The sequence below is a fragment of the Pleurodeles waltl genome, chromosome 3_1 (genome assembly GCF_031143425.1).
Source record: "Pleurodeles waltl isolate 20211129_DDA chromosome 3_1, aPleWal1.hap1.20221129, whole genome shotgun sequence".
In the NCBI taxonomy this organism is placed as follows: Eukaryota; Metazoa; Chordata; class Amphibia; order Caudata; family Salamandridae; genus Pleurodeles; species Pleurodeles waltl.
In genome coordinates, this window is record NC_090440.1 from 426,641,230 (window position 1) to 426,658,210 (window position 16,981).

At 47.1% G+C, this 16,981-nt stretch overlaps 1 protein-coding gene across 4 annotated transcripts in view; it reads left to right on the forward strand.

Annotated features, from left to right (window-relative positions):
- The window catches only part of FANCI (FA complementation group I), a 714,639-nt gene that overhangs the window by 544,863 nt on the left and 152,795 nt on the right, over positions 1 to 16,981 (forward strand). For all 4 annotated transcript variants that reach the window (XM_069222692.1, XM_069222696.1, XM_069222693.1 and 1 more), the window contains one exon: positions 16,611 to 16,679. In XM_069222692.1, the coding sequence (XP_069078793.1) occupies positions 16,611 to 16,679 (69 nt within the window). The remainder of the gene's footprint in view (positions 1 to 16,610; positions 16,680 to 16,981) is intronic.

A 16,981-nucleotide genomic window follows, 5' to 3' on the forward strand; every position in this document is an offset into this window, starting at 1 on the left:
AGATGTTAGCCCCTGAAGGCAGGCTTCAAAGGTGGAGCCGCTTTTGAAGAGGAGATGTGGGACACCAGGTGGGGAGGGCTGACCCATTGTGGAGGTAGACAGGCTGGCACGTGGAGCACAGAAGGGAAACAAGTTGCCAAGCCCGTTTAACCAGGGGCGTGTAACCCTGAGGTAGGCACACCCAAGTGGTGGGCTAGGAAGGTCTGTACTGCAGGAGAGAAAGGTGACGTCTAGTGTGGGCTACCGAGTTCCACACATAGAGATAAGGGTTTTGCCATCTTGGGAGTGGGAAGAATGGTGCATCCTGGAATAGCCTTATGCCACACTCCACAGGAAGTGGCCACTAGGTGGGAGGGAACCTGGTAGCCCATTGGCTACAAACTGCATCTTGCTCTATAGGAACTTTCTGAGCATAAAGGGGGCACTCCTGGCACCCAGCCCTCAGATTGCTATTGGCTTGAAAGGAGGACCGAAGATGGACTGCCCTGCAGCACCAAGGGACCAGCAAAAAGCAGCTGCTCCAACGGAGACTGCAGCTGCTGCACCTCGTGGCTAGCGAAAAGAGGGAATTGAGGGTATTGTGCCTACTGTGTCTTGCTCAGGGAGAAGCTGTCTCCAGGGCCCGTCAAGCCCCAAGAACTCCAAGAGTCAGCTGTCTACCTTCCTGCTCACAACACAGGGACACAACAGCTGAAGAAGCCTGCTGGGTCAGGTTCAGAGCCCAAAGTCTTAAAGCTGCTACCACCACTGCCGTGCAGCACCGCAGACCAAGATCCGATGCACAGAGTTGCACCCAAGCTTGCTGAACCCAGGGTTGCTGTTGGAGTGTCGCTGGGACAAGGTGAGGTATCGACCTAGGAAGGTTTGTCCTGGGACCATGACAGTGGGCAACTGGACTTAGGCCAGATTGGAGAGCACTTTGTGTCATGGCAGCTCTGCAGCCAGGACCCCCCTCAGCATCTTCCTGGACTGAGGAATCCCTGCAGTCAGACCCCCGTCAACCTTGTTGCTTCAACAGCATCCAAGGAACATTTTCAGCATCCTTCATCCCTTGCATCAGGACTACTCCACAGGAATCCATTGCAACCTGGACAAAGTGCCTGGAACTGTTTGCGGACTACTCTCCCTGTGAAGATAACTGCTTTTGAGGACCTTGCTGGTCCCCCTGACTAGCTTCCTGCTGAATATTTGCCCTTAATACATCTAACCGACCTCATTGCCATCTACCTACGTTTTCTTTGAAAAAGTTTCTTAGTGTCCAATTAGTTGACTTTCCAAGGTTTGTTCGCGGTTGAGTGAAATTGCACTGATTTATTTTTTCTTGTAAAATTTATATCTCCAGAATCCTCTGTTGGATCTTTTTTTGTTTTAGCGTCTTCATTCTTATAAAAATACAACCTAGTTTAATAAATTGGTATTGGATTTCTCAAGTGTTGTCGCTTTTCTTCTTCAATTGTTTTGGTTTTGTTTAAATACTTAATACTTGTTCCGCATAATCCTTGCTGCACCTTGCCACAGCTACCCAGGATTGAGGTGAGGATTTGACAGAGAGGTCCAAAAGAGGTTGGTAAGTGTATTACATGGTGACGTTGCACAACCACACCACCCCATACAATACACCCCATTTCCTCACAGAGGTGTTACCACTCTCTGGCAGGAACTCCAGACAGTGTTTGAGAAGGTGTTCATCAAAGGTGAAGTTGCTTCTGAAGGTAAAATGTTGGACACGCATGTGAAGGGCTGCTCTTCTGTTCTGGTAGAAAGATTGCCATCGGGGACAGAAAGGGAGAATCAGTTGCCAAGCCAGTTTTTCCATGGGAGTGTTGCCATTAGGTAGTTGCACATCTAGTGTGGGCTACCGAGTTCCACACACAGAGATAAGGGTTCTGCCATCTTGTGAGGGTGCAGAATATTGCATTTTGGGACAGCTAAATGCCACACTTGACAAGAAGTTATCATCAAGCAGGCGGGGACCTTGTAGCCCATTGGCTATTAGTCACTGCATCCCTGAGGGCAAATTCTGGGCATAAAAGTGGTACTCCTGGCACCTACAACTCAGATCATGTCTGCACTGGAAAGAACACAAAAGGACCTCCCTGCTGTTCCCTGGACCCTACAAAGAGAGACTGCACCAAAGACTGGACTACACCTGCTGATCCTTAGGCTAGCAAAGAGAGGACTGTGCCTGTGGTGCACTGCTCGAGGAAAAGTTGTCCCCAAGCCCTAGACAGAAGAAGTGGCTCCCAAGAGTTAGTTAGCTGACTTCCTCATACAGCTGCAGAACCCAAAGTTGATAAAGCCTGCCTTGGTTAGCTGGTAGCCAAGATTGCTTGACAGCTGAAGTGCAGCCTGGGAAACCAAGTCCTGACACTCAAAAGTTGCACCAAAGTATTCTGGCCTTGTGAGTCTCATCGGAGAGCAGTTTGATCACCTAAGCCAGACAATAGTCTAAGTTAAAGGGAACCGCTGGTTTTGCTGTAACAGGTGATCAGTAGACCAGTGGCTTCAACTGGACTTCGAGGGACATTAACCCTTGATGGTCAAAGTCCCTACACTATGTTCATGGACCGAGGGGTGGCCCCAGGAAGACCCAATCACTGGATCAGCATCCTCCAGCATCTTCAGCATCCTGTCTCCACTGCATTAGGACGACTCCATTGATGTGTATGGCGGTTCGTCCATAGAGCCTGAAACTGGACTGGAGATTGCGTTGACTGCAAGGTAACTGACCTGCTAAGCCTCACTGACCCATGTGACTTGCTTCCTGCCTAAATTGATTGTCCAGAGTGGGCCAGAGTAGTCAGACACAGCTTTACATTTACGTTTTTAAAAGCTTTCCAAGTAACCGCAGTAGTTGTCATTGCTCGTTTGCGATTTGAATGAAAAGCAATGATTTTTTATTTGCTCAGTAATTTATATCTACAGAACCTCTGGTGGATTCTGTTTCTTTTGATGTCTAAAATTAACAAAAATAACAAAAAAAATTATAAATTGGTGTCAGATTTTCTTTGTGTTGTTTCTTTGTTATCCATCTGTTTTTGTTCTTCTAAATGCTTTGCACTTGTTCATGTGAAAGATTCTGACTGCTCGAAGCCACAGTTACTCAGGATTGAGCTATCATATAATGAACAGCACTATTAATGGCTATTTATCAGGCCCTTCAGCCTTTTTGTGTTTGCTGGACCAACCGTCCTTACTTAAATCACCTGTTGTGATGCAGTTCGTTAAAGGTTTAACACACTTGTTCCCTCCCGAACTATGGGACCTTAACTTGGTCTCAACGTTTCTCTTGTGTACTCCCTTCTAGTTTTGTGTCTTCGGACATTAATGGCTGCCTCCCTCATTGTGATCACTACAGCTCATTGCATGAGTGAACTCCAGGCTCTTTCAGGGAACTGTACTACACCACTTTTTTTGTGGACAAACTGGTGCTGAGGACTCAGGCAACATTCTTGCAGAAAGTTGTGACTCTTTTAAACGCTTGGCAAGCCAGGGTTCTTTACCTCACTGTAGGAGGCTGGCCTGGCTTATAGTGGGTACCAATGGTACTTGCACCTTGTGCCAGGTCCAGTTATCCCTTATTAGTAGAGTGTAGTAGTTTTCTAGCACCTTAAGCTGATAGAGGTAACTATAGCAGAGCAGCCAAGGCTGAACTAGGAGACATGCAAAGCTCATGCAATACCACTTATATCATAAAGGTACTATATCATAAAGGTACTATATCATAAGAAAGGCAATACTCACAGTTACTAAAAAATAAAGTTACTTTATTTTAGTGACAATGTGCCAAAAATATCTCAGAGGATATACTCCCTTAGGAGGTAAGTAACATACACAAAATATACACAACAACCCAAATCAGGTAAGTAAAACAGGCAGAAAGTAGTACACACACTGTAGAATACAATAGGATGCAATAGGCCTAGGGGGCAACACAGGGGCAACACAAACCATATACTAAGAAAGTGGAATGAGAAGCACAAATGGACCCCTAGGCTAGTGTAGTGTGTAGAGGGTGGCTGGGAGTGTAAGAAAACACTAAGGGTGTAAAAGATACCTGTTAGAAATGGGGTCTTTGGTTGACAGTCAGGATACCCCCTGTTCAAGCAAGGACCCTCACTCTAGTCAGGGTAAAAGAGAATCACCCTCCGCTAACCCCTGCTTACCCCCTTGGTAGCTTGGCAGAGCAGTAGGCTTAACTTCAGAGCGCTAGGTGTAAAGTATTTGTACCAACACACACAGTAACTTAATGAAAACACTACAAAATGACACAACACCGGTTTAGAAAAATAGGAAATATTTATCTAAACAAAACAAGACCAAAACAACAAAAATCCAACATACACAAGTCAAGTTATGAATTTTTAAAGATTAAACTCAAAAATAGCACTTAGAAACAAAAATGCTTCGATGAGATGTTAACACTGCGTCATGACGGAGTTGTTCCCAACACGCCGACACCAGCGCCGCCGGACACTGAGTCGTGTAGACCCCCAAGTACAGTACCTTTGGTGAAGAGTGAAAACAAGCCGATGTGCGAAGTCGGGAATCGCGGCGTCTATGCGAAACGTTGAATCCGTGCACTTCGAGCGGCGTCGGTCACGACGTGGTGCGTCGACTTACACGGAGTCGCGGACTTCAGCGGGGCTGCCGCGGCGTCAGGCCTGCGAAGAGCGTCGTGTTCCAGCGAAGGTCACGGCGTCAGGTGCAGGCGGCGTTACCGGATTCAGCAGCGGCGTCGGTCCGAAGTCGATTTCCTTGGATTCCACCAGCTTTCCTTTCAAGGGCCCAGGGACTGGATAGGGCACCACCTGTCGGGGCAGGAGTCTCTCCAGAGACTCCAGGTGCTGGCAGAGAGAAGTCTTTGCTGTCCCTGAGACTTCAAACAACAGGAGGCAAGCTCTAACTCAAGCCCTTGGAGATTTCTTCAATCAAAAGATTTATAAAGCGCGCTATGTACCCGTTAGGGTTTCGAGGCGCTGGGGGGGGGGGTGCTGCTAACGTTCGAAGAGCCATGTCTTGAGGAGTCTCCTGAAGGTGAGGAGGTCCTGGGTCTGGCGAAGAGAGGTGGGGAGAGAGTTCCAGGTCTTGGCGGCGAGGTAGGAGAAGGATCTGCCGCCAGAGGTCTTGAGCTGGATTCGGGGGACGATGGCGAGGGCGAGGTTGGCAGAGCGTAGTTGACGTGAGGGAACATAGAAGTTGAGTCTGGAGTTCAGGTAGGTGGGTCCGGTGTTGTGGAGTGCCTTGTGTGCGTGGGTGAGGAGTTTAAAGGTGATCCTCTTTTCCACGGGGAGCCAGTGGAGGTTCTTCAGGTGGGGGGAGTTGTGACCTCGGCGGGCGGCTGCGTTCTGGATGCGTTGGAGTCGTTTGATGTCTTTCGTTGGGATGCCTGTGTAGAGTGCGTTGCCGTAGTCGAGTCTGCTACTGACGAGGGCTTGGGTCACCGTCTTTCTGGTTCCTGTTGGAATCCACTTGAAAATCCTGCGGAGCATGCCGAGGGTGTTGAAACAGGAAGAGGAGACAGCGTTGACCTGTTTGGACATGGCACAAGATGGAAGGCACACAAAGTCCAGTCTTTGCCCTCTTACTCTGGCAGAAGCAGCACTGCAGGAAAGCTCCACAAAGCACAGTCACAGGCAGGGCAGCACTTCTTCCTCAGCTATTAGCTCTTCTCCAGGCAGAGGTTCATCTTGGTTCCAGAAGTGTTTCTGAAGTCTGTAGATTTGGGTGCCCTTCTTATACCCATTTTAGTCTTTGAAGTCACCTTTCTTCAAAGGGGACTCACACCTACTTGTGAAATCCTGCCTTGCCCAGGCAAGGCCTGACACACACCAGGGGGTTGGAGCCGGCATTGTCAGAGGCAGGCACAGTCCTTTCAGATGAGTGACCACTCCACTCCACCCCTCCCTCCTAGCAGAGATGGCTAATCAGGAAATGCAGGTTACACCCCAGCCCCCTTTGTGTCACTGTCTAGTGCGAGGTGAAAAACAACCCAACTGTCAAACTGACCCAGACAGGGAATCCACAAACAAGGTAGAGTCACAGAATGGTTTAAGCAAGAAAATGCTCACTTTCTAAAAGTGGCATTTTCAAACGCACAATCTTAAAATCAACTTTACTAAAAGATGTATTTTTAAATTGTGAGTTCAGGGACCCCAAACTCCACATGTCCATCTACTCTGTAGGGGAATCTACACTTTAATCATATTTAAAGGTAGCCCCCATATTATCCTATGAGAGAGACAGGCCTTGCAACAGTGAAAAACGAAGTTGGCAGTATTTCACTGTTAGGACATATAAATCACATTACTATATGTCCTACCTTATCCATACACTACACCCTGCCCTTGGGGCTACCTAGGGCCTACCTTAGGGGTGCCTTACATGTAAGAAAAGGGAAGGTTTAGGCCTGGCAAGTGGGTACACTTGCCAAGTCGAATTTACGGTGTAAAAATACACACACAGACACTGCAGTGGCAGGTCTGGGACATGATTACAGAGCTACTTATGTGGGTGGCACAACCAGTGCTGCAGGCCCACTAGTAGCATTTGATTTACAGGCCCTGGCACCTCTAGTGCACCTTACTAGGGACTTACTAGTAAATAAAATATGCCAATCATGGATAAACCAATTACATACAATTTACACGGAGAGCATATGCACTTTAGCACTGGTTAGCAGTGGTAAAGTGCTCAGAGTTGAAAAGCCAACAGCAACAGGTCAGAAAAAAATAGGAGGCAGGAGGCAAAAAGACTGGGGATGACCCTGCATAAGCAAAAGCCCAACAATACCCCACCCCAAGACCCTGGAAAGTAGGAGTAAAGTACTACTATTTCCCCAGAAACACACTAAAGTCGTGATAAAAGATTTTGCAAGGACCACAACAGACTGCAAAGCACTGAAGACGGATTCCTGGACCTCAAGACCTGCAAAGGAAGGAGACCAAGTCCAAGAGTCGCTCAAGTGTCCAGGGGGGCGGGAGCCCACTAAACCCCGGATGGAGGTGCAAAATGGCTGCCTCTGGTTGGAAGAAGCTGCAGGTTTTGAAACAACGAAAGGAGGTAGGAAGTTCTTCTTTGTGCAGAAGATGTCCCATGGCGTGCTGGTGGATGCAGAGTTGTTTCCTTGTCAAAATACCGCAAACAAGCCTTGCTAGCTGCAAGAGTCGCGGTTGGAAAAAAAGGGAGCTGCCTGGACCCAGGAAGGACCAGGATGTCGCCACTTGGGAGAGGAGACAGTGGGGGCCCTCAGCAACGTAGAGAGCCCTCGGAAAGGAAGGAAGCACCCGCAGAAGTCCTTGAACACAGTTTCAAGAAGTCTAAACACGGCGGTCATCTCAACACTGCAAAGAGAGGTCCCACGACACCGGAGATCAACTCAGGGAGCAGAGCATCGCAGGATGGAGTGCTGGGGACCTAGGCTCGGCTGTGCATGCAGGATTTCTTGGAAATGTGCACAGAAGCCCTTGTAGCTGCAGATCACCCTGTGCACAGGATTACTATCTGGAGAGGGGAGGCAAGGACTTAACTCCTCCAAATTTGGACAGTTGTTCCACTGGACCGTCTGAGTCACTTGGGTCCACCACCTGTGTTCCAGGGGCCACGCTCGTCAGGATGAGAGGGGACCCAGAGTACCGGTGAAGCTGAAGTTTGGTGCCTGCTGAAGCAGGGGGAGGATTCCGTTGACCCACAGGAGGTTTCTTTGGGGCTTCCGGTGTAGGGTGAAGGCAGGCAGCCTCCATAGCATGCACCACCAGGAAACAGTCGAGAAAGCCGGCAGGATTAGGCGCTACAACGTCGCTGGTAGTCTTCTGGCTTCTTTGTTGCAGTTTTGCAGGCGTCCTGGAGCAGTCAGCGGTCGATCCTTGGCAGAAGTCGAAGAAAGAAGTGCAGAGGAGTCCTGCTGGATTCTTGCAAGTCGTAATCTGAGGAAAAGCCCACTGGAGAGGCCCTAAATAGCCCTCAGAGGAGAATTGGCCACCTAGTCAGGTAAGCACCTATCAGGAGGGGTCTCTGACGTCACTTGCTGGCACTGGCCACTCGGAGGCCTCCAGAGTGCCCTCACACCTCCTTTTCGAGGGAATTAGGAACTCCTGTCGTCTTTCCAAAGAAACCACTCCTGTCCTGAGTTCCTAAGCAGATCAGGACGGAACAGGTCCAAGGCATCCTAGTGACTCTAGATGGGGCACAGAGAGTATGGTATCGGGAATTCCTGAGCATGAGCATTGGCCTCCTGTCAGACTGCCCTTTCTGGAGGATCTCCTATTGCAGCAGCAGGGTGGGGTCCTGTACCCGAACCTGCCCACGCTCCACCTTGTTGCATAGAGTGTGCGCGTTGGCAGTTGAGGGTTTTCGATCTTTCTCCCAATGTCTGTGATGTCATTCTGGCAGCCAGGCACCCGCCACCACAATGGATTGTCTGCCATTGCAATAGGTTTGTAGCTCCTTACATTTTGCGAACCCCCTTTCTGCACCGGTGTCGGAGGTGTTGCTGTTCCTTTTATCTTTATCCCAGCAAGGCCTTGCCCTGACGGGCTAAAGATACTAAAGGTTTACAGCATTGGTTGCCTCCTACTCCCTTTGTGATGCCCCAGTGGGACCTCAATCTGGTCCTCACGTTTCAGATATGTTCTCGCTTCAAGCCACTACACAGCTGTCCTTGCCCCTCTTGACTCTCAAAACCTTCTTAGTGGCCATTACTTTGGCCAGGAGAGACGGCGAGCTTCAAGCTCTGTCAGTCCACCCTCCTACACCAGATTTTTCCCTAATAACTTTGTCCTTCGGGCATGTGCCTCCTTCCTGCCAAAGGCTGTCATTCCCTTCTATGTCGGCCAGAGAATCACTCTGCCACCCTTTTTCACCCCGTCTCATCCCTCCAAGGAAGAGGAGAGACTCCATCGCCTGGACACAAAAAGAGCTCCTTTGTTTCACATTGATTGCATCAAAGCTGCCAGGTAGACAATTAGCTCCTCATCGGGGTCACCGGAGTGAAAAAGGGCAAGGCTGTGCAGAAGTGGACCATCGCTTGATGAATTGTACTCTGTATTCAAATATGCTACACACTAGTTCCAATGCAGCCTCCTGAGGACTTGCTGGCCTATTCCAGCAGATCCAAGGCTGCTACTACTATGTTGTCACGCTGGATGCTGGTCCTGGACATCTACCAAGCTACTCCAGGAATTTAGAAGTCTCTCCACACGTTTCACAAAGCACTACTGCATGGCTTGTCAGATGCATGAAGATCGGTCCTCCAGGACTTCTTGGTTTGAGCCGTTCGAAGACCTACCTCCTGGCATGTATTGCTAGGGCATCTATTGTAAGGTGAGAAACATCAGTTAGAAGTCTCTATCTAAAGACTTTTCTTGTTCTTTTAATGCTTTTACTCATAGAGACTCTAACTACAGATTCCTCACCAACCCTCTCATCCTTCCCACTCTGTGAATTGGCCTCTTCATCTAAAAGATCACATTAGACTCTGCTCACTGGTTAAAACAGAAATGTTGTTTTTAATGTGACTGCATTTTTGGAGCTGGAATAATCCCAAAATAAACTGATGATAGCGTGCCTGGGTGGCAACTATATAAGCGCGTGTTAGCCCTGACAGCCTTAGGGTGGTCATCCCCCAGCTTTTTACCTGCCTCCTTCCACGTTTTCTGACACTGTTTTTCTTTTTGATGCTTTTAAGACTCTGTACACTTTACCACTGCTAACCAGTGCTAAAGTGCATATGCTGTCTCCCTTAAATATGGTAACATTGGTCCATCCCCACTTGGCATATTTGATTTATTTTTAAGTCCCCAGTAAAGTGCACTAAATGTGCCCGGGCCTGTAAATGAAATGGTACTAGTGGACCTGCAGCACTGATTGCCACTGCAAGGCCTGTGTGTGCCACTTCGACTTGGCATTTAAAAGTACTTGCCAAGCCTTAAACTCCCCTTTTTCAACATATAAGTCACCCCTGAGTTGCGCCCTAGGTAACCCATAGGGCAGGGTGCAATGTAGGTGTGAGAAAGTAGCCTCTTTCTAGCATGGTTACCCCAATTTTTGGCCTGTTTGTCAGTGTGTATGACCATCACTGGGATCCTGCTAATCAGGACCCCAGTGCTTATGCTCTCTCTTTTCCCAAATTTGTCACTACATACTGGTAACCCAGTATTTCATCCCAAATTGGCATACTGGTGCCCCCTTACAAGTCCCTAGTAAATGGTACTTAGGTACACCAGGCATTGGGGTTCCAGGGGATCCCTTTGGGCTGCAGCATTACTTTTGCCACCCATAGGGAGCCCATGCAAAGGCTTCTGCAGGATTGTAATTGCAGCCTGCGTGAAATGGTGCATGCACCATTTTGCAGCCATTTACACTGCACCAGGTCACTTATAAGTCACCTGTATGTCAGGCCTTCCAACCCTGAAGGCTAGGTGCAAAGTACCTGTGTGTGAGGGCACCCGTGCACTAGTAGAGGTGTTCCCACGCCGTCCAGGACCATTTTCCTGGATTTCATGAGTGCTGGGACGTCATTTTGCGCGTGCCAAGGACATAGGTCAATACCTATGTCCAGTTTCACAATGGTAACCCCGAATATGGCTATGTAATGTGTCTAACATCTGGGAATTGTACCCCAATACTGATTCTAGTATTGGTTTTACAATTCCATGCACTCTGAGGGTCCACCATGGACCCCCAGTGCTGCCATACCAGCCTTCTGAGGTTTTCCAGGCAGCCCCAGCTGCTGCCACCTCACAGACAGGTTTCTGCCCTCCTGTTGCTTGAGCAGCTGAAGCCCAGGAAGGCAGAACAAAGCATTTCCTTCTGGAGAAGGGGGTTACACCCTCTCTCTTTGGAAATGGGTGTTACAGGCATTGGAGGGGTAGCTTCCCATAGCCTGTGGAAATGCTTTGAAGGGCACAGATGGTGCCCTCCTTGCATAATCCAGTCTAACACAGGTGGTGGACTGAAGTTGTCCCGACGGTCCTAAGGTCCAGCTGTCCAACTTTGGTGGAGGCAAGAGCTTGCCTCTCCACGCAAGACAGTACCCCGTGCACTGGTTGATCTGCAGTTGCCAAGGCCTGTGTGTGACCTTCCACGAAGTTCTTTGTGCACAGCACAGCTCTGGTCCCCAGCACTCCTTCCTGTGATGCACAGCTTCCTGAGTGGTTCTCCGGCGGCGTGAGATCCTTTTGTGTTGTGCTGCGTGGGCCTCCAGTTGCACCTTCTTTGTCCCCGTGCTGTGGGACTCCTGTGCGCGCTGCCTGGTCTTCCGAGGGCTCTCTGAGTTGCTGAGAGCCTCCTCTGTCTCCCCCTCCTGGGTAGAGGCCACCAGGTCCCTCCTGGTCCCAGGCAGTGCCATTTTCTGCTAACCGCGAGCTTTGCGTGTGCCAAAGCTTGTTGGCGGAATCCAAAGACGCCAACCAGACTGCAATCTTCCATTCGGCATGGGACATCATCTGCACCAACCAGAAACCTGCATCTGTCTTCTTGGGTGCAGTACTGACTGTTCTTCTTCACCAGTGGTTCTTCTTTTGCACCTTCATCCGGGTTAGCAGGGGCTCCTGTTCTCCCTAGACTCTTCAGTGCTTCTTGAACTTGGCCCAATTCTTCCTCAGGTCTTCAGGTTCAGGAATTCATTGTTGGTGTCTTGCAGTCTCTTCTGGTTCTTGCATTATCTTCTATCATGACTTCTTGTATGTTCTAGGCAACTTTCTGTGATTTACTCCTGTTTTCCTGAGTTCTGGGGTGAGTTCTAGTTCTTACCTTTGCTGTTTTCTTACACTCCCAGCTCCCCTCTACACACTACACTTGTCTAGGTGGGAAACTGAATTTCGCATTTCACTATTTTAGCATATGGTTTGTGTTCCCCCTAGGCCCATTGCAACCTATTGTGATTTTCAGTACTTGCCCTCATCTACTTTTTGAGTGGTAGATTCTGATCTGAAAGGGGTAACCAGGTCATATTTAGTATTGCCAGAATGGTAATAGCAAATCCTGCTTATTGGTGAGTTTGGATTTTATATTACTGTTTTACAAATGCCACTTTTAGAAAGTGAGCATTTCTCTGCACTTAGAAACCATTTGTGCCTTGCAGTCTCTCCAATCAACGTCTGGGCTGGGCTGGTTGACAGCTCCCTTGTGCATTTCACCCAGACAATCACAAACACTGGACACTCCGTCACACCTGCACTCATCTACATATTGAATGGGTCTTCCTGGGCTGGAAGGGTGGAGGGCCTGACTCTTACATTACAAAGGCCAGTGGCCTGCCCTCACACAATGGACCGTCAAACCCCCTACTGGGACCCTGGCAGACAGGATTGCACTGAAAGGGGAACGTGTGCACTTCAAAACCACTCTTTGAAGTCTCCCCCACTTCAAAGGCATTTTTGGGTATATAAACTGGGTCTCTGACCCCACCATCTCAGGCACTTCTGGACCTGAACCTGCAACCTGTCAAGAAGAACTGCCTGGCTGCCCAAAGGATTCATCTGGACTGCTTTGCTGAGAAGAACTGCTGGCCTGCTGTTGCCCTGCTGCCTTGCTGGCCTCCGACTTTGCTGAGAAGGGCTCTCCAAAGGCATGGATTGAGCTTGCCTCCTGTTTTCTGACATCTCAGGGCCAAAAAGACCTCAACTCTTCAAGAAACCGATTGTGCGCTGAAAATCGCTGGATGGCCTCTCGAAAATGACGCACAGCCTGGCTTCCGACCGAGAAATCGCTGCACAGCCGAACCAGAACAATGCAGCCGACTTCCCAAGTGGAAATACGATGCAGCGTCTGCCTTGCGATGGAAACTTTGACACATTGCCTACCGGATCGACGCAACGCCTGTGCCTGCTTCCAGCGCATCAAGGATTTCCCTGCAGCATCCCTGGGCATCAGAAAGATCCCTGCATTGCAGTGAGGAACCAAGACTGCACGCCAAAAAATTACGCAAGCCCCTTGCAGCATGGAAAGAAACAATGCTACATCTGTGACACGACTGAGATTCCAACACACACCTTATTTTTCCACGCATCTCCTCCTCTGCGGCCTCCATGCGTGTTATTTTTAAGGAAACCAGGTACTTTGTGTAATTAAAGAGACAGCTGTTGATTTCTAATATTCAAGACTCTTTTTAAACTTGCAAAAGTGATATTTCAACTTGTGCTTATTGAATCTTTATTGTTTTGACCTTATTTTATTCAGATAAATATCTATTTTTCTAATCCTGTGTGGTGTATTTTCTGTGGTGTTTTCACTGTATTACTGGATGATTTATTGCACAAATACTTTACACATTGCCTTCTAAGTTAAGCCTGACTGCTCAGTGCCAAGTTACCAGAGGGTGGGCACGGGATAATTTGGATTTTGTGTGACTTACCCTGACTAGGATCGTAGTCCCTATTTGGACAAGGGTGTATACCTCTGCCAGTTAGAGACCCGGTATCTAACACACTGCATTGTCACTTCCAATGCAGCCCACGCAGAGCCGAACTACGCCACCTACAGGCATGCAGAGGTATTGCTCTTGAGCTCCTGAATTTATGTAACTTAGTATTTAAGATCTTGAAAGTGCATGATTTGATCTTTCCCTCTTTAACTGCCTCTGGAATTCTAATAATGTGCACGTTATTGACCCCAGTGTGATTTTCTAAGATGGCTAGTCTTTCTCCTAGCTTATGTTGTTCATTTTGAAATTTCATAGTTTCATCATTTCCAGCATGTTTGTTTAAATTCTGTCATCAGCCCCAGTACCCATGAGTTCTCTAGGTTATAGAGCACAAATCTCCAACTTCTGATGGTTACTTCTAACTGAAAATTCCTCACAATGTGAATATCCTCAGAAGCCAGACTAGTTCCGGAAACTCTTTGCAATGGGTCTTTCATGCATGCAGGCAAGAGGTGCTGTAGGCCCCCAGGTCCCAGGCCTGATGACAGAGTCCCCTTTAGGTCTCATCCCTGCACCTTGCATGTAAGACTAAGCAAAAGGCCATTCCTACCATGTCTCCTTCTTGGGAATCTAAAGGGTTAGATGATTTGCTTCATGTTTGTTCAGCTTTAAAATCTTCAAATACAATGTCATTTGCCAAGGTACATCATTTTTGGATGGGAGCTTTCCTCACAAAGGAAATGTTCCCAGAAGCCTACAAAAAAACCTTTTCTGGAGTTTTATGCAGCCTGTCATTGCAGCGCCCAAAAGGCAAAGTCAACAAGCCTTCAAACAATTGTTGCTGTGGGGTAATCCATAGGATCCACAGTGGTCCTGAGGAAAAATATGGGTGCATTTTATCGGATTCTGCGATGGGCAATGATTGTTTGGTTAGAAGGCAGATTATTTTTTAAATGATTTAGAGTCAGGTTACTGCTTGTGTCCTGGGGTTCAACTGGTCTAAAAATGTATTCAACAGTTTAGTCACTTTAGAAAGCACATTCATCCGATTACCCATCAGCACTAACATTCTGTGCCCCTTCATCAGCAGCTGACTTTGTCATATTAGTCGAGTTTGAGGAGGATGACGAGAAGACATAGCTCCTCAACATCCCCTACGCCTGTAGCAAAAACTCCTCTCCGAACACTTGAACATCCTGACCCGTAATTCTGGTTGGGGAAGTATAGTATATTTCTTTCATAGGATGTCAGAAATAACTTTGGGCACTGAATCTTGCAAAATTGGAGTCAAGGTTATTCTCTGCCCTTCCACTGCCTAACTTCCCTTTCTCCTCCACACAAATATGTTGTTTGTGGAGATAATATTCCCTTTTAAAGAAGCGCCGTAATGCTTGTTGCTCTGTTTTAGGAAGGTCGGGCGGTGTTAATCCACTTTCTTTATTATTCTGCGTGTTAAGGACTTTCGCTACAGATATCCTCACATGGAGTCTTTCAAGTACAAACATTCGTTCACACAAGCTGGGTTTCTCTTTGAAAGAGAAGTAGTCACATCTCATTTGGGAAGGTAGTCAAGCACTGCTATGAACTGGTTTCTCAGTCCACTCTACTAAAAGCTACTTTATATTAGTTGAGAGGTATTGCGATGCAAGAAAAACGTGAAGCAGATACTTAGTCCTCAGTGAGTACTTAGGTAAGGTATTCTTGTTTGTACATTGACAAGAGAGAACCAATTAGCTTAAGTATAGCTGTTCTCCAATTCTTTTTGGTGTGTGTCTTGCGTTTCTCTAACTCACCTACTTGAAGGATGCTTTTGGGATTGGTTTGCTGAAGGACTCTACAGGAGACCCCGTCTATTTAGAAGACTATTGCTTTCCTTCAGTAAGATTCTTTCTGATGGATGGTATCTTTAGGAACAGGACTATTCATCAGAAAGAACATTTGAGAAGCTAAATAATGTATCCTTATAAATGTAACAACAGAAAGAAAAAGTTATTGGAAGTAATAATAATGGCAAAAACAACTGGCACTGGGCAGGCTCCAGATCCAATTTTGTGTTACATGCAGAAATAGGAACTAGCATTTTGAGCATTAGACGCCTAATTTTTGGTGGTGATGCCTGTGCAGCTGACGCCATTTTGGTCATCTTTCAACTATCTTTGGAAAATAGAATATTTTTTGTAATACAGTTTAACAATCTTATAATTTTGAGAGTTGTACCAGGATCTGGTGAAAGTTGTAAACATGGTAGACATGTAGCTCTTAACCAGTTTGTTATTGTATCTCTCTGATACAGTGTCACCAAGTTAAATGTGTTATTTTGGTATACAGTGAAATTTTGTAGCTCTTTAACAGAAATGCTATAGCTAGCTTCCAAACGATACATTAGAACATTTACAGATAATGATTACATTACGATAAGTTCATGGTAAATCATGGATGGGTGATGAGACAAGGATGCGAATACAGCTTGTGGTGTTTATTTAGCACATCTGTTTATAGAGATATGCTTATTTGTATTGGAAACATGTGGTTCACATGCATTGAAAAAATCCTAAAAGTGCACTTGGCGGCCTATCTCAACCGCTTGATCCAGACATCAAATATAAACATTACTCAGTTTGTGGTTATTGTGACTTGCAAAGGGACTCCCCCCTCAACCCATGACAGACCTCAGCAGTAGTAGTGTAATGTCTGGTGAAAATGTTCCTGCTAGTATGGTGAAATAACTTTTGTTAGAAATGAATGCTTGAGATGATCAGCTCAACATTTGTTTCTTGCCAAGAAACAAACCCTCGAAGCAGAGGCTTGCTTCTCAGAAAGAAGAAAACTGTGGACCTGACACACAGGGAGTTTTATGGCTTCCTGCATGATGATAGTTGTGATTTTACCTGCCATGGCTGCCACGTCTTGCATGACAACCCAGGCAGGGAAAATCTGCATTAGGATGACTACCCTAAATAGGGCGGACCTTCCGATGCATCATGGAGTGAAGCCCTATGGCTACCACCGTTAATTAACCCACCACCATTATTTAATCCACTACTGGAGGGGAGGAGCTGACAGAGGCTCCACTGGTGATCCATCAGCGATATCTTACCTCTGAATGAGGTGAAGGAACCGCAGGTTTGACAGGCGGCATTGGTGGTAGGAATCCTACTTCCCCACACCAGTATCCTAACTGATGACAAAAAGCAAAACATGCCTTAAAGAATATAGGATGTCTAAATCATTCCTTTATTTTCTGCAGGATATTGAAGTTGAGAAGGAGTCCCATTATGCAGTTGTTAACCCCAAGACTGCAGCGCCCACTGCTTGCGTAAGTATTGAAATGCCTCATGCGCCAAATACACCTACCATTAGAGAATAATTCTGCAGTCATATGACTAGAGCACAGTGAAGAATGATTTAATTTGAATTTGTTTTACAGTTTGTTTTACAGGTTAGTTTATGAGCGTTTGCGATATAGCCCATCACAAACCAACGTAAAAATCTGTAACCATGTTCATGCGGATTCTACATAAAAGTACTATTCAGATGGATAGTTTTAACTGCAAATTGCTCATTCTTTTGAATATTCTCTAGACGCCAGACTGAATCTCGAAAACTTCACAGCAGTGC